The sequence below is a fragment of the Mchenga conophoros genome, linkage group LG5 (genome assembly GCF_057382185.1).
Source record: "Mchenga conophoros isolate Kocher_MC1m ecotype Shallow Benthic linkage group LG5, M_conophoros_male_GT1.1, whole genome shotgun sequence".
Taxonomy (NCBI): domain Eukaryota; kingdom Metazoa; phylum Chordata; class Actinopteri; order Cichliformes; family Cichlidae; genus Mchenga; species Mchenga conophoros.
This window is the reverse complement of record NC_140530.1, coordinates 32,748,135-32,772,442: the sequence shown is the minus strand read 5'-3', so window position 1 is coordinate 32,772,442 and position 24,308 is coordinate 32,748,135. Positions and strand designations below refer to the sequence as shown.

The following is a 24,308-nucleotide window of genomic DNA, read 5'->3' as shown; positions in this document are numbered from 1 at the left end:
GCTTTGGTTAAACAAAAACTAAACCTGGCATTCATTTCTAGGTGAATAATTACTTGCAGCATAACTGCAACTACAACGAAGTTACATAAAGTAGAAATATTCGATGACAAATAGACTGCTTCACTGTTATTATTTTCCAGTACTTTAAACGCGCCTATGTTATGTTCTTTGCCAGACTGTTTCTTATACGTATATGTTAAAACAACAGAAAAAAGTAAAAGTGTCACGCTACGGCGGTCCTGTTGTCCTATTGTGTCCGTATGGGCGCGGTTTATTGCGCAGGGCAGGGCAAGGTGCGCTTTCTTCAGACTGCACGTTCGGCGGCTGTCGAATTTCACTTATCTCCCGCGGAGCCGTCGGGACATTTAGAAAAATGTCGAAAGGAAACCCGTTAAAATCTGTCATTTCCATCGGGAATGTGGACGACACGTCACTTGCGATGCCGTCGGTTAACCAGAACCGAAGCGCACAGCAACGTGTCCTGGAGCAAGTTCAAAGTATGAAGCGGACAAAGTCGAAGTCCAGCACCAGCAGCAGGAGTGGATCTACTTCTTTGTCTCCAACAAGTAAGATCAGCCACGACACCCAGAGCATAGATACAGCTTTGGACGCTTAGGAGTATCAAGGAGGAGATCTTGGAGATTGTGAGCCTGAAAGTGAAAGAAAGCAGTTAAAAACGTTGACCCTGTCGTCTTCTTCAGGACTCAAAGGCTAGCGTATAGAAAGCCATTCAAGAAACGTGTTTCCCTCGTTTGGGTTTCGCCGTTTAAGGTCTATACAGAACACAAAACCATCTCTCCTTAGTCCCTCAAGACGAAATTCATAACTTTTTATGTTCGAATATGAAGCCAACATAAACCAAAACTTCATATTAATATGATAATCATTTGTAGATGTTTTTGTTGATAATATTCTGTTTTTAATTACAGAGAAACTGTAGCTCAAGCTGAATAATACAATGCATCAAAGCAAAATGAAAAAAATGACTTTTTGTTATGGTTATAACAAGAGAATCAGTCTTAGAATGCCTTGCTATTGGTTCTCCAAGTCTCTGGATTCTAATATTTTTCTGAAAGATTACCTGATGCATAGTGTTTGATTGTGCTGGAGAGTACTCGACATCAGCTCAACGTCAGCTTTGAATTAAGATAGCATTTGATTTGTTGCATATTCATGCTTATTCATCTGATCATTGAGCCCTTGTGTTCCATGGGTGCATCGTCAGGTCAGGAGAGGAGACCCCTTGCATCAGGATATAATTTTTTTTTTAATAACTGATAAATTGCTTAAAGGCTTCAGTATTCTTGTTTTCATCCTGTTTTCCCCCCAGTAGTACTGAGAAGGCATTTAAACATAATTTAGGCTTTTTTGTTAACAAAATGTACTGGTTGTGCAACTGAATGTACAGCATAAACTGCAAAGAAATATTAATGTCACCTCTGATCTGTGTACTTTTAAATCATATCTACTGCTACTACAAAAAAAGAAACAACACAAGCAAATCACATACCTGTGTTTGAAATATAAGAAATATTTTGAAATAAGAAAGATAGGTGCAAATTATTTAAGTTATTATAGATGTTGTTTTTGACATAGCTCAGCTTTACTATACCACAGGAAGTATGACAAATGTTCATTTACTATAAAAAGTGTGGGGAGGAAATAATATTTATTCACAATATAACATTTAACAAAGATTGGATTTTTATAAGAGACGCTACATAACCTAAATACAATTCACAAACTGGGGATTCAGAGTATCGGTGCAATAGAAATGACAATAGAAGCCTGTATAGCTTTAAAGACAAACGTAAGATTGTTATGAACCGCAAATACTGCAAAACTGACCTTACAGAGCTACAATAGGATGCACTTCAGAAATAATTTGAGTAATGTCAGCAAGCAAGTCCAGCACAACACAGTCTGCAGAGTGTGCACATAAAGGTCAGTAAACAAATGGACACTTGTTCAGCAGCCTAACTAACTAACAGAGTGCAATCAGTTATGTGGGTGTTATGAGGAAAGGCGAAATAGAGTTAAAAGAGAGCGCGCGGTGAAGCTTTCTTTCAGGAAGAAACCAAAAGTTAGTGGATGTCACATGTGTAGTGTTACTTTCTCACAGAATTTAATGGATTCATAAAATGAGAGTTCCAGTGTGACCGTTACATGTTTAAAGACAAGAACCCTTATAGACGCTGATATATTTATGCTCCCACTTAAGGCCACTGCTTTCTACTAGGCTGAAGTGTTGTCTAACTTTTATTTCATTTCCTTCTTTTTTCTATCAGCACGGTAAATTTATGCATAAACACTACATCAGATATGCTGACAGGAAACAAGAAGTTTAACTTTTTTTGCTAAAGGCAAATGCTGTAAATTAGTGATCATAAATCAGGTGATTATTGTACTGTTTTACAGCTTAAGAATGTCTACATTTCTCCTCAGGCCCTTCGTATGACTCTGTGTTTGAAGAAATTCGGAAATCACCGCAGAGCACAAATGGAATTATGCTTCTCAAGAATGGCTACTCTAGAAGTGTAAGATTATGAATATCTTTTTTTTTCACTATTTGTAAACACAAATATTTTGTGACATTTAGGAATGCTTCCTGACATTTTCGGAATTGTGGCAAAAAACTACCAAAAGACATTATTTATATTAGAGCCTTATTTTAGACTGTATTAAATTTAAAAAAAAATACCACATACATTATATCATCTTCTTTTATTAGTATTATTATTATTGTTTTCGTTGTTTAATTAGTGGCACTATTATCAAAAATTTATTTATATTTTAAAAAAATAAAGGAATTCTTAAATCAACCATCAGATAGTGGGTGAATGAAATATTCCACTGAGACACATTGTGGGACTTGCTGAGAACGAAATTGTGTAACAATGGTCAATCATTAACCCTTTGAGGGTTGGATTCAAAATCGCACATCAAGTTTAATCTTGTTTCCTTATTTTTGTTTACGTGTATTTTTGGAATCATTCCAGAGTCAGAATATTTTTAGAGACAAGTCTTGTGGGGTAATTTTTGCTCAACACCCAAACCTTCTAAAATCTTACCTGCATTGCTATCTTTGGGAAGTACTGATTTATCATTATTTTATTATTTTATTTCTTTTATGTATATGTATAGATGTAGCTATCTATCTTTGTAAATATAAGGTTTGAATAGAAAATGTGAAGACACAAAAATTGTTTTCAGATCCTTCCAGAGGCTCTTCCCACAAAAATCTATTTAACAGCTTGCCAGGCATTACACCACAGGGTTGCAAACCAAAATGTTCTTTCACAGTTTGATTTGCTCCATGCGAGTCTCAGTGCTGGTAAAATAAGTCTTCGTGACACAGTGATATATTTGATTGCAAACACATGTATCTTTTTTGTGGCTCTGCAGCTCAGCTATGAGAAAAACAGTACCCAGCAAAAAGCCAACATCTCCCAGGGATCCAGTGCGAACAGATACACAGTATCTTCTGCCTATCAATATAAGAGTCACTATGCCCCTGTTGGGCCTATGGGAGCCGGTCAGAGCAACAGCAGCCGCAGCGAGCCCAATATGGTATTACATCAGCGCACTGTACCATCGCGTTCGGGCCCATCAAAGAGAATCCAAACCATGAAGACTGGTGCCAGCAGGTCACAAAGAGCCACCAGCCAGTTTATAACGAGGACCACGGTACCCCCACCACAGTATGCTGCAAATGGTCAGACTAAAGCAAACAATCAGTTCATATACAGCCGAATAGACACAGTTAAAGCCCCAAAGCTGATCGTTACCGAGCCTTCATTCAAAAGCAAAATGGATTCTGGGTGAGTCGGAAAATACAGTTTATCATTTCCTGAATTTCACATTTAAATTTTATGTTATGATTAAACAAAATTGCTAATAAAAAAACAAATATCTAAATATTTTTTTCACAGCTCCGATGGAAATGCCAAAATTGATAAAGTTGATATTACTATGAAGGAGGCTGTGGACTATCTAGCCAGTGATGAGGAGACGTATCAGCACTGTGGAGCTTCCTACATCCAGCACAACACTTTCATTGACGATAAAGCTAAAGAGGAGGTAGCTTACCTCATTCTTAATATGTTCTTAATATGTTCATATGTTTTTATCTTATCTTGCTGTGGTGTTGGAATGCTTATCATTTCCTCCTAAGTGTAACCTGGATCAGTATTGCTTTTATGAGACATGGCAAATGACAAAGGTGAAGGAAATACATGGAATATGAATCACTTGTGTTACAGTAAAAAGCACCTTCAGCTGACTTTTGTGATGTGGTGCTATATAAATAATCTTTTATTTGATACTCTAAAAAATTGCAACTGGCATATTACCAAAACCAGTTAAACTTAAAATCCTTCAGATTTCAGTCATAATTTATTCAGTGACGCTTTATTGGATTTGTAGTAGCAGTGAATGCAATTTCCAATTACAGCAAATGCTGAGTAGCCGTTAAATTATACCATTGTTAAAATGTACTTTATGGTCTTTAATAATGCAATCATTTTATATTAAGCTTCACATGGATTCAATACTAAATGATCACCAAGGCACAATGTACATTTCAATTCCTTTAATTTTAAATATGTTTATATTGTCTATCCTGTAAAATAGTCAGATGTCTATTCATATTAATGTACAGAATTCACCTGCTTGCTGCTACTACTGCACATTCACCCAGTGTATATACTGTATGTATGTATATATATATATATAATGTTCTTCCTCTACACCCCCCCCCCCCCCCCCCCCCCAATTTTAACTATGCATGTGACAAATAAAGAACCTTGAACCTTGAACAAAAATCATTTTCTTTCTAACAAAAAAATGATTCCAAGCTGCACTTAACCTGAAGTCATGTGTTCCCACAGGTCTTAAAGCTTAATGGCATTCCTCCGTTGGTGAATCTGCTGCACAGTCCCAGTTTGCAAGTCACCTCTACAGTCTCAGCTGCTCTTCGTAACTTGTCCTTCAAAAACGAGAAAAACAAAGAGGAGATACAGCGCTGCGGTGGCATCACGCAGGCTGCTGCTCTGCTCAAAGATGCAAACTCTTTAGAGCTACAGAAACAACTGACAGGTAAATATTATCACACTGAAATATGCACCTCTATACAAACGGACACACACCTAACCAAACAAGTCTGACAGGGAGCCACTGGTGTGTAGTATTACATAACAGTGTTTACATACTCATCAAGTTCTGGCACATTATATATGTTTACTGTTTTTCAGAGGAAACTACCCAAACGGCTTTCATTTAGGTGCAGTTAAACAAGGATTCTGTAAATGTGTTGAAGAAGGAACAGTTAACTCTATGATTGCATCTGAATAACACGTAAAATAGTAAAACAGTTGAGAAAACAGCCAAATACATATATAATATAAACCTAAACCTATAAAAATCAGTATGAATTCTTTTATATTTTTGCGACAGGCAGTGATTGACTATTTCACTCAAAAAATAACTCTTTGAATGAACATAAAAAAATCATGGAAAGAATTTCCACGTATTTAAATTGCTTTATTTTAGCATTATTACTTGAGTTGGACTAACTTGATTAATTAATGATGATTCAACTGTTTTACTACAGTTGAGTCCAACTTAATTTAATTGAGTTGATCCAACCCATGCAAATTACGTTAGTGCAACAAAAATGCTTAATCGTGATAGAAAGCCATTTATTAATGTGGAAATCATTTTACGTTCATTTAAAGAGTTGTTTTTTTGGAGTGTTCAACAAAGTGTAACAAAGTCTAGAGTCTGGTTAACATAAAATGTTAATGGATTTATAATAACTTGCACTCCTCTTATCTTTACCAGGGTTACAGTGATGCTGGGGCCTATCCCAGATGTGATAGGGTGGCAGTCAGAGTACTGGACAGGTCGCCAGTCTATCACAGAGATACAGACAGCCATTTGCACTCATGTTCACAGATATTTTAGAAACTTCAATTAACCTAACTTATGCATGACTTTAACTGTGGCAGGAAACCAGAGTACCCAGAGAGAACCCACTGCAAGACCTTCTTGCTGCGAGGCAACAGTGCTAACCACTGTGCCACCGAGCTGTCAATCTAGACTTAAAAAAATAGGGAAACTATGATTACGAGGCTTTATATAGAATTTTCTTTACGTTTTTGTCCTTGTCCAGGTTAAACCGCAATAAATAGCTAAGGCATATACGTAGTGTGTGTATTGTTGTCTGTCTCTTCTAACCCTAGTGATTTTCCTGTGGTTTGAACTCTTGTGTGAGCTTGTGAATTTTGTGAATACAGGCAACTAACCACTCTTACTAGATTGTATCATGTCATCTCAACAAGAATAAATTAAGTTGCTGGATTTCATGCAGATCCTACATGATTTAATTACATTCACCACAGAAACACGAAATTATTTTGTTCACATTACAAGTTTGAATTTTGTAAATGTAACAACCACCCAATTTCATTTTTTTTGAGTGTTGATTGACATTTTGATCTAAACGGTCATGTTTCCTTATCTTTCCAGGTCTTCTGTGGAATCTGTCTTCTGTAGACCATCTGAAGCCAGAGCTGTTGAAGAGTGCACTGCCCGTTTTAATGGAGCGTGTAATTCTTCCTTACACAACAGGTCCCAACCAGCTCAATGGGAACAGTAAAGATGCTGACATCTTTTTTCACACCACAGGATGTCTTAGGTAAGAAGAAGCGTGTTCTAGCGGAGCATCACCAATGAATTCATTGCTTTTCCTTTACTGTTTGGTGTTTCTGAGCAGTGAATACATATCAAACAACCAGTAAAGTTTGCATTATGTAACAATCTTTTATAATTGTTTTCCTTAATTACTGATTTATTTTACTGGGTTATAATGATATGAGATAGAGAAGGTTGGTGATAAACCAAAGGCAGCATAAAACTGTGTAAGAGTTGGCTTCCTTCACATGTGAGAGGTCTTAAATAATCATTATGGAGGTGAGATTTACAGATTATACACTGACCAGGCACCTTTTTAAGTACACCTATTCCACTACTTAACATAAATATCCTATCAGCCAGTTACATGCAGCGACTAAGTGCATTCAGGTTTGTAGACACAATTAACAGGATCTGCTGAAGCTCAAACTGAGCATCAGAATGGAGAGGAAAAATGACTTCAAGTGTGGCATGGTTGTGGGCAGATGGGCCGGTCTGAGTATTTCATAAACTGTTGATCTACTGGAATTTTCTCACACAACCATCTCTAGGATTTACAGAGAATGGTCCAAGAAAGGGTAAATATCCAGTGAGCCTTCTTGATGGCTCAGAACAGAGTTGAATGCCCTGGCTTCTTTCAGCTAATGAAGCAACAGAAACTCAAATAACCACTTGATACAACCATGGCCTGAAGAACATCACCTCTGAAACTGTAGTACATCGAATGTTAAAGCACATGGGCTATAACAGCAGAAGTCCACACCAGGTTCCACTCCTGTTGGATAAGAAACTGAGGCTACTGTGTAGACAAACTCACTGAAATTGGATAAAAGAACATTGGAAAAAATGTTTTCTGGTCTGTCTTGATCCCTACTGCAACACTTAAATGGTAGTGTCAGAATTTGCTGTAAACAGCATAAAAACGTAGATCCAGCCTGCCTTGCATGAACAGTTCTGGCTGCTGAGGGTTTCTGGGATATCATCTTTGCACGCCTTTGGCCCCTTAGTAACAACTGAACATTATTTAAACACTACAGCCTTCTTGAGTATTGTTGTTCCATTGTTATAATGGATGCACACAAGGTAGTTTATTAACTCAAAAATCTGTTTGAGTCAATTTGAACATGTGTTTAAAAAATATGTATGAGGTTTTTTTAAGGTAAGCTAGCTTCTTTATCAGGGTTGCTCAATGACTCATTGGGGTTGCTGCTTTTGAAGGATTGTCTTCAGAGGTCTGTTGTAATTGTTGGTAATACATTGTAATCTAATAACGTAGAGTATGATAGGGTATCAGCTAAAAACATGACTCCAATCTAAAGCACCTGCCTGACTTCCTGTATTATTCTACATTGCAGCTGTTTATTTTCTGTTTTAATAATGACTGTACAGGATTAACATTGTTTACTTTTAAGGTAAGGTTCGATTGTTCTTAGATGTGATTTCTTTCAAGGGAATTCTTGATACCTTTTCTGAGGCCTTGTGTAACTGCTTTAGTCTGACAGATAAACACAGTGGAGTACATACAATGACTGAGTAAAGTATTTATATACTTTGCTTGTACTTTCACATTTTTACCAATATTAAAAAGTAGATGGGTTTGCCAACAGTATTTCTTACTCTGGGGTGTCTAATTAGCATGTATCTTGTGTTTTAATTTCAACAGAAACCTCAGCAGTTCTAAGCAAAGCTACAGACAGACAATGAGAAAATGTCGGAGTCTGATCGACTGTTTGGTCGCTTATATCAAAGAGTGTGTGCAAACAGGAAAAGAAGATGATGAGGTAAACTGTGTGAAAAGCATTGTATATGTAAGTTTTGCATAACATACTATAGAGAAAGCAGGGTAACTGCTGTGTTCAGCTTGTACATATGTTTTTAGAACCTAGAAAGTTCTCAAAAAGTGCTATTTTTTGTTTTGTTATGTAATCAAATGATCTTAAAGAACCATCTGTCATTTTACAGTAATTTTCCATAATAACTCATGATGTAATTATTGTAATTATTGAAAATCTGTCTCCATTATTCTATGTTTATTATTGTAGGGTTACAGTATAAAGCGCCTTGACGCAAATGTTTTGATTAGGTGCTATGTCAATAAAAATTCATTTGAATTCATCTTTTTTATTAGTTTACATTGCACATGTGTATGACTGTTGTCGTCTCTATGTTTTCCCCTGTTGAAATCAGTCAGCCGAAAACTGTGTGTGCATCCTGCACAATCTGACATTCCAGCTGGAGGCCGAGGCTCCTGAGCTGTTCATCAGGATCAATGCTTTGGGTAAAAACATATACAGGAGCAACAGCCAGGACAATATCAGTCCCATCGGTTGTTTCAGCACTCGGAGCAAATCACTAGAACGTGAGGTGAGAAAGACATATTAGAATGAATAAAGTCCTAAGTAGTACTTTTGAACTATCAGAAGTAGTTTAAAAAGTGCCTACAAGTACCTGTCAGTCTAGACAGAACCTGTTGTTCCTACCTTTCCCCTCTGCTGGAAGGGTGACAAATGATTTATCACTTGCGCCAACATTATAGAAGTCATTAATAATTCCAGTGTTTGAAATTGACAGTACACAGTGGGAAACTTTCTGATCTGGCTCCTAAATGTCTGTGATAATTGTAACCTTATACTTCAGTCTGTTGCTCATTTGATAAAACGTTTAGAGCTAATTCAAAACAAAACTGACATGTCCTTGTAAAAAAAAAAAACCCAAAATAAACTAAGAGACAGAATCTTCAAAATTAGTTTGGGTTTGTATGTCAGTTTTTAAAGTCACATCACCTGAAAAGCATATTAGCACTTAAAGAACATAAATTTTTTATCCTGAATAGAACTAAACGCAAAGGTTTATTTATTCAAATAATTAATCAATAAGAGAAATACACATAGCATACCGATCAAGTTAATTTAATTTGACCAGATTCTATTAAATGTATTGTTTTACATTTTACTCATGCAACAAAATTACATGTAAAGTTGAAAAATTACTTAAAATCAATGTTTTTTTCAGTGTATCTGAAACTGATGCTTAGAAAATGGTTTATATCTCTATCTCACCATCTCAATAGTTATTAAAAAAATGTTTACTCAAAAAGCAAAAAACCACAGTTCTTAGACATGCACGGAAATGACTAATCCAATAGTCACAACAGAGACTGAGAAATCGTTTAATAGTCTTCAAATCTCGTAAAGGCGTGTCCCCTTGGTACATCTCTAACTTTCTCTTTCACGGTTGGCTTATAACCCAAACAGACCTCTAAAGTAAATCTTTTACCAATAAACAAAATTGTATTAAACGTTTTGTAGAGTTGCTACATGATTTTTGGGGGTGGAGGGATGAATTGTTGTGTGGTGTACTTGACCCTGTGATGAAATGGCTTTTTTTCTGCATTTTTACTCATGATTTTTCCTTTAACTTAAAGTACATTGACATCATCTGTGATAAAATGTGCTGTATAAAAAAAAATCCAAATAGGCACATTAATAAGGAGAGCACGCAGGATGGGTTTCAACATGTAGTACCGTATTGCAGCGGTCTCCAACCTTTTTTGCGCCACGGACCGGTTTATGCCCGTCAATATTTTCACGGACCGGCCTTTAAGGTGTCGCAGATAAATACAACAAAATAAAACTAGTACCGGTACCGAAAAAAAGATGATTTATTCATAACACACTTGAAAAGACCCAGGAAAACCGAGTTAACGATAAAAACGATAACAAAATAATGCTGAAAACCGATAAAAACCCTGAAAACCATACATTTCACACCTGAGCCTCAACTCTTGCAGCCCGGTACCAAACAACTCACGGACCGGTACCGGTCCGAGGCCCGGGGGTTGGGGACCGCTGCCGTATTGCATTCAATACCATCACTTTTTTCTGAATTGCCCAGATTTACTTCATGTTCCTGCAAAAATTGTTATGCACACTGTGAGTCTCCACTACTTAAAAAGAATCACCTGCATTTAGAGATTAAAAAATGCTTTTTCAACTCATTTATGGAGGACAATTTAGTAGGCCAGAGATAGATAAAGATCTTGCTCTCTTTCTTGTCCAGTATCATTTTGACTTCCCAGTTATTGAAGAGTCACAACCTGCTGGGGCAAGCTGGCTGTTTCATTCCAAAACCCTGGAGAGTTACCTGTTTTTGCTTGGCTCTAGCCAGCGAGAAGAAACACGGGAAGCCTGTTGTGGAATATTGCAGAGTCTCACTGCACAGGAAGGCCTCGTAAGGAGAAATATGTTACAAATAGCTGTCTAACACTGATAAAATTTTCACTTGTCTTTTAAACTTAATTTTGGTTGCATCTACAACTGTCATGTCATTTGCTGAGTTCAGAGGCTGATATGGGCTCTTGTATTCACAGGTTTCCAGGGCAATTGGTCAAACCATTGTACAGAAACTGAATGGGCTTCAGGTTATCAGTCCCCTCTTGAATTCAAAAAAAGTCAACCTGCAGAGGAGCACAGTGGATTTAATAGCCAACTTGACAAAGAACCCTGTCCTGCACAGTGCCATCAGTAAGAATTGGTTTTAATTCAAAATCTTTGTATTTGCCTTTATTGTGTACTTTATTTTAAATCTAAACAAAAGGCATTTTACTCTTAATTTTATCATCCTAAAACAATAGAATAGTCTTTACTGTGAAATTTATCATCCTGAAAAATTCTTTGCAGCTTTACAAAAGTTAGTTTGTGTTAAACAGTGAGGGGATTTTGTTTATCTTATCATTAAAGGTCGTAAAGGGCTTCCAGAGCTGCTGGTGATCCTCAGCAATGGCACCACGGGAGGGAATGAATCTGATGATACTCTTGCCATGGCCTGCCAGGCTGCCAGCTGCCTGTTTATGAGGAATCCCGAGATGAACAAGAACTTATTAAACAACAAGCTGATAAGCTCCCTGAACGATCTCAGCAAAAACATGTAAGATTCTTTGTTTAACTGCAGAGAAGTTGGTGGTTTGTATATGACTTAAATAAATAAACAAACAGGTTTATTTAAGCTGTGAGGAATATCTATGATTTGTTTGGAATTTGTTTTTGTAAAATGTACATGCTTTCAATCCAGTTTAAACACTTCCTTCCCCTCTCTCATAGATACTTCCCTAAATCCAGCAAAGCGTCAGCCCTGTTTCTCTGCAAACTTTGGTCAGACAAAGATTTACAAAGCTTCCTGAAACGGGTGAGTGCTAAGATCTGTCATGTTTGGGTGTGTCCTCCGATTATCTTACCTTAGACTCCACACCTCCCTCAGGTATTTGTGAGAATCACATGTAGAAAGATTGAAGGATTAAAATGCCAGCTTAAAAACGACTGAGACATGAGTGATGTAGCTGAGGAATCCCGCAGCTCAGGTTTTATAAATCACTTGGGGGACTTTGTTTGCACATGTTTGTTGTCAAGATAAATCATTTTTTACCTTTGCCATTAAAGCAAATGAGGTAAATGTTTGAGTTGAATGCACCACTTACTGTTAGACGAGTGTATTGACCGATGCAGAACACTCATTTATATTTAACTATTTATCCTGCAGCAAGGGATGAGCAAGTCCTTATTTGTGAATGACATCACCATGGCGGTACAGCGGTCACTTCAGGTTGTTGATTAACAGCTTATCAGACCTCTGAAAGTTGTTCAGTGAAGTAACTCACCTGCAATGTGTCTACACACCCACAGGACATAAAATCACAGAAGCAGAGTTGCAACATTTCCCATTTCATCCATAAACTCCACATAGTGCATCCATGAACAAATCACTACATGATCTTTTATATGATGTAAATTTCTGTTTCCTTGTTGGAATATGGGTGAAAGTCTAGTACAATAAGAGCGAAAATGCAGAAAGTGCACAGGCTCTTGGTAAATGCATTGAGGAAATCAATGACTGGTTGTGCCACAATTTTCTCCAGCTAAACAAAAACAAAACTGAGGTAATAGTCTTTGGCGCCAAAGAAAAACGATTACAGGTCACCAGAGAACTTCAATCTATACATCTAAAAACCACAAACCAGGCGAGAAATTTGGGTGTAGTGATGGATGCAGACCTAAACTTAGAAAAACACATTAAGACAATAACAAAGTCAGCTTACTATCACCTCAAGAATATATCAAGGATAAAAGATCTGATGTCTCAACAGGACCTGGAAAAACTAGTCCATGCATTCATCTTTAGTAGGCTTGATTACTGTAACAGCATCTTTACAGGTCTACCTAAAAAATCAGTCAGACAACTACAGCTCATTCAGAACGCTGCTGCTCGAGTCCTCACTAAGACCAAAAAAGTGGACCACATCAGTCCAGCTCTGAGGTCCTTACACTGGCTGCCTGTCCGTCAGAGGATAGACTTTAAAGTTCTGATGCTGGCCTATAAAGCTCTGAATGGTTTAGGACCAAAATACATCAATGACCTCCTGACCCAGTATGAACCATCCAGATCCCTCAGGTCATCTGGATCCGGTCTTTTATCAGTTCCCAGAGTCAGAACCAGACACGGAGAAGCTGCATTCAGCTTTTATGCTCCTTATATCTGGAACAAACTCCCAGAAAGCCTCAGATCAGCTGAAACACTCAGTTTATTTAAATCCAGGTTGAAGACTCACCTGTTCTCAGCTGCATTTGAATAAAGCACCAAATCCACACTTTAAGCTTAAATTTCAAAACTTACATTTAACTACTGATTTTATCTACTGTTCTGATTTTATCTGTTTTGATTTTATATACTGTTGGTTGTTTGTTTGTTTGTTTGTTAATTAGTTAGTTAGTTTATTTGCTTGTTTTAATCAATTTTAAATCATGCTTTTTATTTGTGCTTGTTTCTAATGTCTCTGTAAAGCACTTTGAATCACCTTGTTGTTGAATTGTGCTATACAAATAAACTTGCCTTGCCTTGCCTTTTATTTGCTTTTCCCATTTTTAATGCTGTCATGTCATGTTTTTATATACAGTTTGTGTCCAAGCCTTCACTTTGGAACCGTGAGCTTGCATAAATATATAGTGACACAATGCCTCGGCTTTCATCTTGCACTAAAATGTGTGTCATAGCATGTAATGCACATGTAAAAAATTTTGACAATGCATAACATAACCAAATAAAAATAAATGATATTCTGTTAGCATTGCTGCTGTAGGACATTTGATGTGTATCTCTATTTGTAAATACAACTTTTGCTGTTGGGATGTCCATCTATTTCATATGTATGATTGCCATTTTGAAATTAGCTAGCTGTATTGAACACAGTACTGGTAATAAAGCTGAAATAAATATATTCTTTTGGCTGCAAAGGTAATCCAAGAATTTTGAGTAATTCTGAGTCCTTTTTCACGGTCACTGGTTCAGCATGAAGAAGTTTCCAATCTCATTCATGTCTTGTCACACCCCTTGACTGCAGTTTGAAATGCTTCAGGACAGATTAGCAACTCATCTCTCGCATTCTGTTTACTCCACCCCTATGATTTATTTTATTAATCCAGGCACTGCAGCTGTTGTTGCGCTCACTCTATTATATAACTGTTGACCAGATTTGAACTTTGGTCGTCCACATTTCAAACCACATAATCCACTGAACAGCCATGAGGGGATTTTGGGTCCGTGGGTGTTATTTAGATTTAGACTTCTGGCACAGCTGACCTTTTTTTAAATAATCACTTCATTGTACACTGGAGATTTGTGTCTGAATGTGTTCATTAATAAAAAGCTTGTATTACTGTGAGAATGCATCAACCTTATGTGGATGTCATATGTCAAAAGCCACAAATAAAACAGGATGGCAAAGTAAAAGTAAACTAACTGGAATCTGTCACATAAAACTATTAAGTCCAGTTTGCCAAAAACGACAATCTGGCTTCATTAAAGCAGGTGTGGCTTTTATAACTATCATAGAGTTGGTATTCATCTGTAAGTTCCCACGAGTGCTGGAGCCACAGATACAAATGCTACATCCATTTTGTTAGATACAAGTTTATTTAAATTTCTTGCAATCACAAAATCCTACACACCAGAATAGGTTCAGTTGCTCTTATTTCTTTCAGTCAGTTTTCTAAACTTTTGGATTCAGTTTAAAAAAAAAATCTTTATGTGTTACACATGGTCAGATGAACACAAGTTAAACCACATCATCTGATCTGTCTGCTATCAGTAACTTAACATGCACTTTATTCCACTAACAACATCTAAAAGAGCGTACTTTTTTTATTGTTCTTGCATTTTCAAGTATTAAGAAAATATTATTATCCAGCTTCTTATTCTCAGTCGTTTACAGATGGCTGATGTTGCTGGTTTTTCTCCAGCTGATGTCAGACGTTACTTCCTCAGGCCACGCTTGCTCCTGCCACCCTTTGAACTGAGAATAAATAAAAGTCAGCAGAGAATCATCACATCAGCGAGCACACAGGCTAGCTTTTTGGTGGTCATCTGTAGTGCTTGTTGAACCTTGTATTCACTCCCACTGGTCGTATATCTGTTTGTGAAAACCTGAATGCAAGGCTGAGTGGCTGCATTCCTTGTGAGCTGACCCTTGAATTGATCTTTAGAAATGTATTTCATTCTACTGATGCAAATAAGTCACTGCGGCTGCATTTGAAATTTAAATTATTTTAGGTAAATTTTCTGTCTTAGGGCTTACCTGTGTCTTTTCTAACATTTGAACTTCATGTCACTGACTTTTTACATCACATTTCTTTGTCTTGCTAAAATCTTGGGTTGCTTTTTCTGAAGTAACTCGAGTCAATATCCATTTGCACTGTTAAGCAGTAATTGCATTAAGATCAGTTTTGCAGCATTTCACTGAATCTGAATAGAGAGTGTAGCCCTGTGCACTTCAGGATTCATTCTTCTACCTTTATCAGCAGTTAAAACATCAATTGCAGCTAGTGACCTAGTTCCAGTAACAGGCATACACACTTGTGCCATAACTTTGCCTCCTCCGTGTTTAATAGACGATGCGATATACTTCAGAACAGAGCTTCTACTTACTTTTCCTCTCCATCATACTGGTAGAAGTTACTCCTGGTTTTATCTGTCTAAAGATTTTTTCCAGAACTGTTCAGACTCTTTTAGATGTTTTCTGGCCAAGCTAGGAACTCATACCTATTGTGTGGCTGCTGTTCCTGCTCTTGATTGTAATCAGTGGTTTGCACCTTAAATCCTTTTTATGGCCATTTATGACTGTCTCTTGAAAGTATATCTTGACAATTATACTACAACCTCTTAGAGAGTTTTCTTGACTGGGTCTGATGTTGAAAAATATTTTTCTCTTAACCATGGAAATAATTCTGTCATCATGCTCTTTAGTTGTCTTGTGTGGTCATTGAGACTTTTTAGTGTTGGTGAGCTGGCCAGTGCATTCCTTCTTTTTAAGAACCAGATTGTTAATGAGGCCATTCCAAAGGGTTTTGATGCTGTCTCTCAGATTAATAATGGCCTCGCTCACTTGCATGAACATGTCTTTGGAACTAATTTTAAATAAAAAGTGAATAGATACTAAATGCAAATTTTACATTAGGAATAAACTCTTTTATATGTTTAAGATGTCAAGAAAAACAAGGGAAGAGGCCTTATCTAGCCATGAAACCATTTATCAGAAAATTACTTTTGAGCCTTTAGAAATGGGTGACTGTAGAAAAAGTCATTTTTGCAATGCAGTGCAATATTTTGTTAAATCTCAATGTACATAGATAAAATTGCAAAATTACTAAAAAAAAAAAAAGGTCAAAATACTTACAGACCCATGTCAAATGTTTGTGCCTGTGGCTTCCACAAACTTGATGCCACACTGGGTGCATTTCAGTAGCTTACAAGGGTTATGTTTTCATTATCATTTGAATTATTTTCAGAATATGGTGAGTTAAAATACTTTAGTGAAAGGTTTTTAGTGATTAAAATTTTTGAATAAAAAATAAACAGTGTGCGTATTTTTGTGCATATGATCTGAATATAGAATTACCATGACTCTACTCATTTGTGTTGGAGAACACACTACAAAAGCAGCCCTCAGATACTGGAGTGACTCAAAGCTTTTTAATAGCTGTATAATGGGATGTGCTAACCAATAACTGCCTACTATGTTTATCTGTTGTTGCTACACAAGTCCGTGTCCCCTGTACCTTTATAACCTATGGAGGTTTTTATAAATTCAGATTTATTTCAGTCTGATAAAGTTTTTCTCTTATTGACTCAGGTGTGTTCCTGCTTTGCATATTCTGAATGAAAACCAGTATTAGAACTTTTTAGTTTTTATTCAGCCCTTCACTATATTTATTGTAAAGCCTACATGGCGTCAGCTGGAAAAATATGCATGGTCTTAATTTGGGTGTGTATGTGTCCTTCAGACATGCCAGCATACACTTTTCCCAGTCCTGTTTGACTGGATATATTCAGGGGTTGCCAAGACAAACGGTTACTTCTTCTACTGTTTCAAAAGAATGGAGACCATTGTTGTTAGAAAGCAGGGGGGGGAGAAGGTGAAATGAGAGGAGGTGGAAACCTTTTATTGATAAGTTTCATTACTACTTTCTCCTCTTACTTTGCTGTAGTTCTACATTTCTACCCAGCTTTGCAGTCTTTAGTCCATGCTATATGTTAGAAAGCAAATAAAATCCTAATTTTTGTACATTACCTTTGCTACTCAATGTCAACAGAAACCACAGCAGAATAGACTTACATTTTCTGATGATCACTGACACGATTTCTCAGCACCGTGACCTGAGAAAACAGTAGTTTAACAGTTCATTGATATCTATACTGTGAAAAACCAACATGTTGACTTCTTAGCATTTGCTTTACTATATAAAAATCATCACATCTTCATAAAAACCGTGCAACTAGGAAAACATGAAAGAAAATCAAACTACAATTTTTTTTCAAGAGTAACTGTGGAGGTTAAATTTAAACCAGTCAGACATAACATTATGACCACCTAGCTGATGTTTTGCGGATCCCCCTTTTGCTGGCAAAACAGCCCTGAACCATGGAGGCATGGTATCTACTAGACCCTTGAAGGTGTGCTATGGTATCTGACACCAAGATGTTAAAAACAGATCCTTTAAGCCCTGTAAGCGGCAAGGCAGGGCCTCCATGGATTGTACTTGTTTATCCAGCAGGACCCAAGGATTCCAAGCAGGTATCACTGGTGTCTTGCTGCCAGTTGTAAAAGGAAACATGATCCATCCGACCAGGCCACATTCTTCCATTGCTCCGTGGTCCAGTTCTGATCCTCATGTGCCCATTTTTAGCACTTTCTGTCATGGTCCTGGGTCATGTGACCCAGTATTCTGAGGTTCTTGATGTTTTTGTTGTTATTTTCATTTATCTAGTTACATTCTGTCATGCCTAGTTTACAGTTTTAGTTCATGATTTATCAAGCTCCCCATTTGTCTCATCCCTGTGTGAAGTTTTCTGTGTCAGATTGTCAGGTTAAGTCTTCGTGTGTTTATCTGTCATGTTTCATGTCCAAGTTTTCTTTGTTTGTCAAATTCGAGTCATGTCTGGGTCTTGTTATGTTTCCCGTTTTATTTTGAAAGAGCCTTGTGTTTTTTGTTCATTGTATTTAGTTTCACGCCCCCTGTCCTGTCATTGTGTTAATTGTTGTCAGTTGTTTTCCCCATGTGATTCCTCTTCCCTTGATCATTCCTTATGTGTACTTAGTCTGTGTGTTTCCGCTCAGTCAGTGTCAGATCATCTGTTATCCTCATCTCATATTTTTGTAGTTTCCCTTATTGTGACACTGTGTTTCATACAGTGTTGCCAACTCCTCAGTAAGGAAAATCGCTATTGGCTGTCCTAAAAGTCGCTAGAAGTTGCTAAATGACGTCATCGCCTAATTTGCATATATGGTCATGCTAATCTAATTGTAACCTATGTTGTTGGAGAGAGAAATAACATCGTGGAAGAGACATAAAGTGAGTAAAAAATGTCCTAAATGCATTTAGAGTTTATTTAGAACTACAAATTAAATTTCTTTTAGCAATTATTGTTTTTTCTTAATGTCACAATTCCAACCCTGCTCCTTTACCCGGGCTTGGACCGGCAAGTGACCCGAAATAGGCACTCTGGTGGAGTTACTTTGTGTGTGTGTGTTTATAAGTAGTTTTAAACCTTGTGATCCACAAAACAGCATAAGAGTAAAAGAGTAAAAGAAGAACTGACTGCATTACAGCACCCGCTGCTTGTTCAGAGTAAAAGAGATACGCGCTTTCACGTCTTTTTTAAAAAAAAAGTCGCTAAGGGGTCTGAAAACTCGCTAAATATAGCGACAAAGTCGCTAAGTTGGCAACACTGGTTTCATAGCCCGCTTAGTTACTCTGTGTTTATAGTTTTTGTCATGCCATCAGCCGCAATAAAGGTTCGCTTTATTTTTGGAAACCTAGTTCTGTCTCCACCGTGTCTGCTCTTGGGTCTACCTCTTCTGCGCATCCCGCCGTTACACTTTCAGTGGTGCAAAGGCACCAGTAGGGGCAATAAGAATTACCATTAGCTTTGTTGGCAATTTGAGTTACAGTAAATCAAATCAAATCAAATCACTTTTATTGTCACATCACATGTGCAGGTACATTGGTACAGCACATGTGAGTGAAATTCTTGTGTGCGAGCTTCACAAGCAACAGAGTTGTGCAAAATACAATAATGTAAACAGTAGCACATCTGTTGGACCTCAACACAAGGGTCAGCCTTCTTTCCCTATGTGCATCAATGAGCCTTGGCCATCCATGCTACTGGTTCACCACTGTTCCTTGTTTGGACCACTTGCTCTGACCCAGTCATCTCCATCCATCTATTCACTAACGCTTATCAGCATCATGGGGCGAGGGCTAAAGCCTGTCTCAGCTACTAGAGGGCAGATATACCCCGGGAATCTCTTGCAGGGCTAACACAGAAAGACAGACAAGCATTAAAACATCTGGACTTCTTTAAGTTTATTGAAGACGTTTCACCTCTCATCTGAGAAGCTTCTTCAGTTCTAAGAGCAATTGGTGGAGAATCTCAAATTTTTAAGTCTTATTGGGAGTGTCCCAAAGAGGGTCGTGGACCCTCCTATTGTTCCTCTGCCTAATCCACGAGCCAAGCTGTGAAAACAGGTGTGGGTCACAATCACCAAAACCTTGGTTAGTTGAGTACTATATCCCTTCTATTTTGGATCTTTGGCTGAGTTCCACTCATTATATATAAGAAAACAGTTGTGACTCATTGCAATGGGTGTTCCCAGGCACCACACTTTCATGTTTTGTTTTCACCTTGGCCTGAATCTGTCCACTCAGAGGAAATCTTTGGCTGCAACAGCAAGAATCTGTTGACATTTTACCTCGTACTTCTGCTTTGTGCATTTTTGCTGAAGTTCAAATTTCTCGGCCTCTAGTTGGCGCAACCAGTCCCAAAGATCCTTAGCCTTTTCTCTGTAGAGAAAATGTTATGACAGTTTACTGTATAATGATCAGATGATGAATAAAGATAATTTTTATGTACATGACAGATATTTTGAATAAATCAAGAGAAAGTAAAGTGTTTTAGTAACAGTGTCCTTTTACCTGAGTTTGTCCTCTTTCAAATGATCAATATTTAATTCTTTGCGTCGATCATTCAGGATCTTTCTCTTCTTTTCTCTTTCTGTTGGTTTTTTTGTCCCACTCTGTGTTTGCTGGAAAGGAAACAAGCACAAGCGGAAATGCACTTTTACATGTACTTTATAGTAAGATGCTTTAATGGTAAACTAGATTGTTACCCTGTATCCAGTGAAAGTCAGGTTGGACAGAATCATCTTCTTCCTTGCATCGTCATCTGCTCTCTTCTTGGCTTCTTCTTCTTCTTTTCTGGCTTTCTCTTCCTGTTGAAATGATGTAGAGTACCTTTGATTTTTCACACTATTTTGACTGCTGGCAGTGTCTGAATTTGCACAAATTGAATACAATTCCTAGGTACAACTGTGGATTCTTAGACAACTTAAACATGTAGGAAATATCTGTTATGTTCTGAAAATGTTACTCTGTAGTAACTACACTTACTGCTAGTTTGTTCTGCCGTTCTCTTTCTCTCTCTGCTCTGATCTTCATCTCCTCTGCTCTCTCAGACCTGCGTTTCTCCTGATATTGAAAAGGAAGGACATTTTTAGTTGAAACGTAACACAATCAAATGGTTGTTGAAACTATCAAAAGAAAAAAATAACATACAATACGCTGCGTGAGGCCAATAAGCTCTTCTTCCTCCTTCTTACGCTTCTCAAAGTGAGCTTCAATCAAAGTCTGGAGCTCAGTCAGGTCTTTTTCCATTCGTTTCCTTTGAATGTCCTGAAAACATCAAGCTCATATTTTATTTAAACAACAAAGGACTATAGTTTACGAGTGTTTGGATTATTTGTTCATTTTAGTTGGCCCTAAAATTAACTTACGTCAAAGTCCACTTTTTCTCCATCTGGGATCTTGGGAGCTGCCAAGCCAGGCACAAAATTTGGCCTAAGGAAAACAAGAATAAAAAATGTACCTAAGTATGTATTTTATTGGAAATTGTATTGTGTTTGACTTATAAAAATATTTTAAAACTTTTCTTACCTTTGCTTGGGCTTTGCATCATCTGTGTATCCACAATAAAAAAAATCAAAGCATTTAGTAAATTAAATTAAAGCACTGAGAAATATTAGAACACTTATCCTTTGACACACAGTAGTTCCTGTGTTTTGTAAATAACCCTTCCGTACCTCCTTCATTTTCCTCTGTGGCATCTTCTGAAAGATGATATGCAATGTCAATACTGATTAAAGAAACAAAAAGCTCACAGCTTAAAGCATAAAGCTATGAAAGTTGAAATCCTAATAATGAGACGCAACCTACACAAAATCTTCATGCAACAAAAACATTAGTCACTGTCACTTTAGTCACTAAGTGGCTGTCAGTGATGATGGCGTTGGAATGACCCTAAGGCTCGTAAAGCACTTAGTATATGAGTCCGTTAAGAGGAACGTCTCCCAAAGAGATGATAGATATAAAGGGCCATGCAGTCATACAAGCGTTTCTTGTCCAGTTTAGAACATGCTACTTTAGATTATCTTGAAAGACAACTTCATGTCTCTACTAGTCTCTGTCCATACAAAGAATGTTTATCTATCGATGCAACATTTTGAGTTAACACTTAAAATGTATAACTTTACTTACAAACTACTTGCGCTTATAAAATATACACCTAAAGAAAAGAAACATATTTTCTGTGGTGCATTCTCAACTATAAAACTTTAGTTTAGTGAAAATTGTAAAAAATAATAACATTTAATGTTTTTACACATTATTTTCCTTTTACCTGACTTTTGGAATTCCTTCTTTTCCATCATAGATGAAAAGTTTGTTATTTAGAGCCCATCTGGATAACCCCTCCAAGCTACATAACAGAAATGCTATAAGCTAGTTTGCAGACTTTTTTCCTTAGATGGAGCCCTTCTGTCAAGTCTAGGCTTGACACGACTTTGCAATAATGGTCCCATGGCTTTGTAATACCTTACCTGAAAATGTAAGAAGAAAATCTGATTATTTTAAATCACTTCATTTTTTAATAGAGTTAAAGTTCTTTTTATGATGCTGTCTTTTGTCTTATAGTTGTGTTATATTTTTATTTTTGCTTGACTTTATTATGTTAATATTAAAATTAAAATACTAGCTTTTTTGGATAGTGTTCCAGACAATACAAGTGGCTTTAGTCATAACACTCCTGTATTTAAAAATTCCTTTTAAACCAAAGACAAAAAGTATCAATAAAGTAGGGAAATCACTTTTTGGCTTTTTCGACCAGCTTCCCTGTTTTCAGAGTACTTTAAATTCTGCTTTTTTGTTTTGTTTTTGGGGATTTTTTTTCCCCCTATCCTCACCGCACGTCTGTAGGGAGAACCATTCCATCAAACATTTGTGGGCACAAATGGAAACTCAGCCTCCTGAAAAGAAGGTAAGTCAAACCAGCATTCGGGAGGTCCTCTAACAGGAATAAAACCGAACGTGTGTATTGTGCTCCTGCTGCTACCTTCCCCAAGGGCTTCTACTGAGAACATAGCCTGACCTACATTACTCACTAACAGCTACTGTTATCTCCATAGAGGGAGACAGGTGCTGCTTGGTTTCAGCCAATCTTCACATGGGCTTGGTTGGACAGCCCCACAAAGGAGACAGAAATAGAGGTATGATCCTTTGTCTCTGCAATGGTGACCCACTGCACCATTTGACTGGAAAGGACAGATCCACTGGGATGTTTATAAAAGGTGAACTATCTCACATCTCAGACCGAGAGGACTGACTCAGAGGACAAAGGTCAATCTGGCATAAAAGCTACAGAATAGCAGCCATCTCTACAGTGGCGACAAGATGCCAAAAATACAGTGGGCTGTGCAGTGAAGCCAGCAGCTTAGCAGATGCACTGTGTTAAGTAATGATGAATGTTTAAATGGAAGAGTGGAAAGCAACAAAGTGGCAGACAAAAGAAAAAAAGCAAAATTTTGCATTGTTGTCATAGATATTGTTTGTATAAACAAACAATAATATATTCATCTCTTTCACAATGTAAAGAGCAAAGGTCAGCGAAAAGCAATGAACTTTGGCAAATTAAATATGGGTGAGGCATTTCTACTGTAGCTGGATTTATGTAATGCATGCAGACATGCAGCTGCATGAATCTGCAGCTTGTAAACTAGAGTGCAAACAGAAACAGTCAAAAACTTATCTAGCCCATGCATGGGTTAGGAGAACTGACAAAATGACTCACGTTGTCCTCTGAAAAAATAAAAAAACAGACCAAAATTTTATTTTGTTTCACTTTTTAATTCCATTTGCGCTGGCATAACTTTGCGAACGTCAATCTTGTTTCTACAGAAAATAATTCAGTACTTACTCGTATTCGGCATCCTCTGTGTCTGACATGTTTAGGATGCAGTTCCTGTAAATGCGAATATACATAGAAGCCAAGTTATTAACTTGGCTTCTACAGACTGAGAGAAACCCAAAATCTAACAAAAAAGTATAAAATAGTTACAGATTTTGTTAGATTGTTTAAAAAGACAGAACAGAAGCATGCAGACTTACCCAGCTCGTGCAATGTGGCTCAATGGGGAATTGTATACTGTGTCCTTCACTGTGGGCTATAAGCTTTTAAACCCAGTAGTGGATCACATGGCGGCAAGCTGCCCATGTCTACAATGGGTGGGCACATACCTGCAAACAGATGGCAGATAACATCTACTAGAATGGGAAAACATGTATTCTCTATGGACTTGCCTTGACTATTTTTACTCTGTAAAACCTCCGCCAAACAGCACAGGATTATTGCTCTCTGAAGGTTTCAGTTTCTCATGAGTTAGGTTACCTATAATACTTATAAAAATATTTCTGTCTGCACACAAATACATTCTTGCATGGCTCAAGCTCTCCTGATATTTGCTTTCACTTCCTATTAGGATTCTGAAGATGGGTATGACATTTCTACAAGGTTTGCCTGCAGTTTTGTTATACAGTGAAGTAACTGCATTTTTCCCACAGCAGAATACCAAAAACAATACTCACATAAAATTCACACCCTTTTTCAGACTCCAGCCTGTGTTTATTGTCTTTGATCATAAACTCTGCCCTCAGTCCTTACATGCAAAAACATGCTACCAA

At 37.3% G+C, this 24,308-nt stretch overlaps 2 protein-coding genes across 2 annotated transcripts; one reads left to right on the top strand and one right to left on the bottom strand.

The window, feature by feature from the left end:
• The first annotated feature begins 272 nt into the window (after nt 1-272).
• LOC146574910 (plakophilin-1-like) lies at nt 273-13,824 on the top strand. Its single transcript, XM_085274974.1, has 13 exons — nt 273-566; nt 2,446-2,537; nt 3,406-3,821; nt 3,933-4,080; nt 4,890-5,097; nt 6,529-6,697; nt 8,357-8,474; nt 8,881-9,057; nt 10,753-10,923; nt 11,063-11,216; nt 11,433-11,619; nt 11,793-11,877; nt 12,229-13,824. The coding sequence occupies exons 1-13, from the start codon at nt 374-376 to the stop codon at nt 12,301-12,303; spliced, it is 2,193 nt and encodes a 730-aa protein (XP_085131100.1). The 5' UTR covers nt 273-373; the 3' UTR covers nt 12,304-13,824.
• An 832-nt stretch (nt 13,825-14,656) lies between these two features.
• LOC146574909 (troponin T, cardiac muscle isoforms-like) lies at nt 14,657-23,802 on the bottom strand. Its single transcript, XM_085274973.1, has 13 exons — nt 23,736-23,802; nt 23,545-23,589; nt 21,973-22,171; nt 21,377-21,403; nt 21,231-21,252; nt 21,071-21,134; nt 20,853-20,969; nt 20,688-20,765; nt 20,408-20,509; nt 20,214-20,323; nt 19,991-20,081; nt 17,354-17,394; nt 14,657-15,034 (listed from the first exon to the last, which is right to left on the bottom strand). Exons 3-13 carry the CDS (start codon nt 22,001-22,003, stop codon nt 14,995-14,997), a joined length of 723 nt encoding a protein of 240 aa, XP_085131099.1. The 5' UTR covers nt 22,004-22,171; nt 23,545-23,589; nt 23,736-23,802; the 3' UTR covers nt 14,657-14,994.
• Between the last annotated feature and the right edge of the window lie 506 nt (nt 23,803-24,308).

Coding starts and splice junctions, on each gene's coding strand:
- LOC146574910 (XM_085274974.1), top strand. CDS start 374: ATGTCGAAAGGAAACCCGTTAAAATCTGTCATTTCCATCGGGAATGTG. Junction 3,822..3,932: donor AAAAGCAAAATGGATTCTGG/GTGAGTCGGAAA, acceptor TTTTTTTCACAG/CTCCGATGGAAATGCCAAAA. Junction 5,098..6,528: donor GCTACAGAAACAACTGACAG/GTAAATATTATC, acceptor TTATCTTTCCAG/GTCTTCTGTGGAATCTGTCT.
- LOC146574909 (XM_085274973.1), bottom strand. CDS start 22,003: ATGATGGAAAAGAAGGAATTCCAAAAGTCAG. Junction 21,253..21,376: donor CACAGAGGAAAATGAAGGAG/GTACGGAAGGGT, acceptor GTGGATACACAG/ATGATGCAAAGCCCAAGCAA. Junction 20,082..20,213: donor TTGAAAGAGGACAAACTCAG/GTAAAAGGACAC, acceptor TTTTCTCTACAG/AGAAAAGGCTAAGGATCTTT.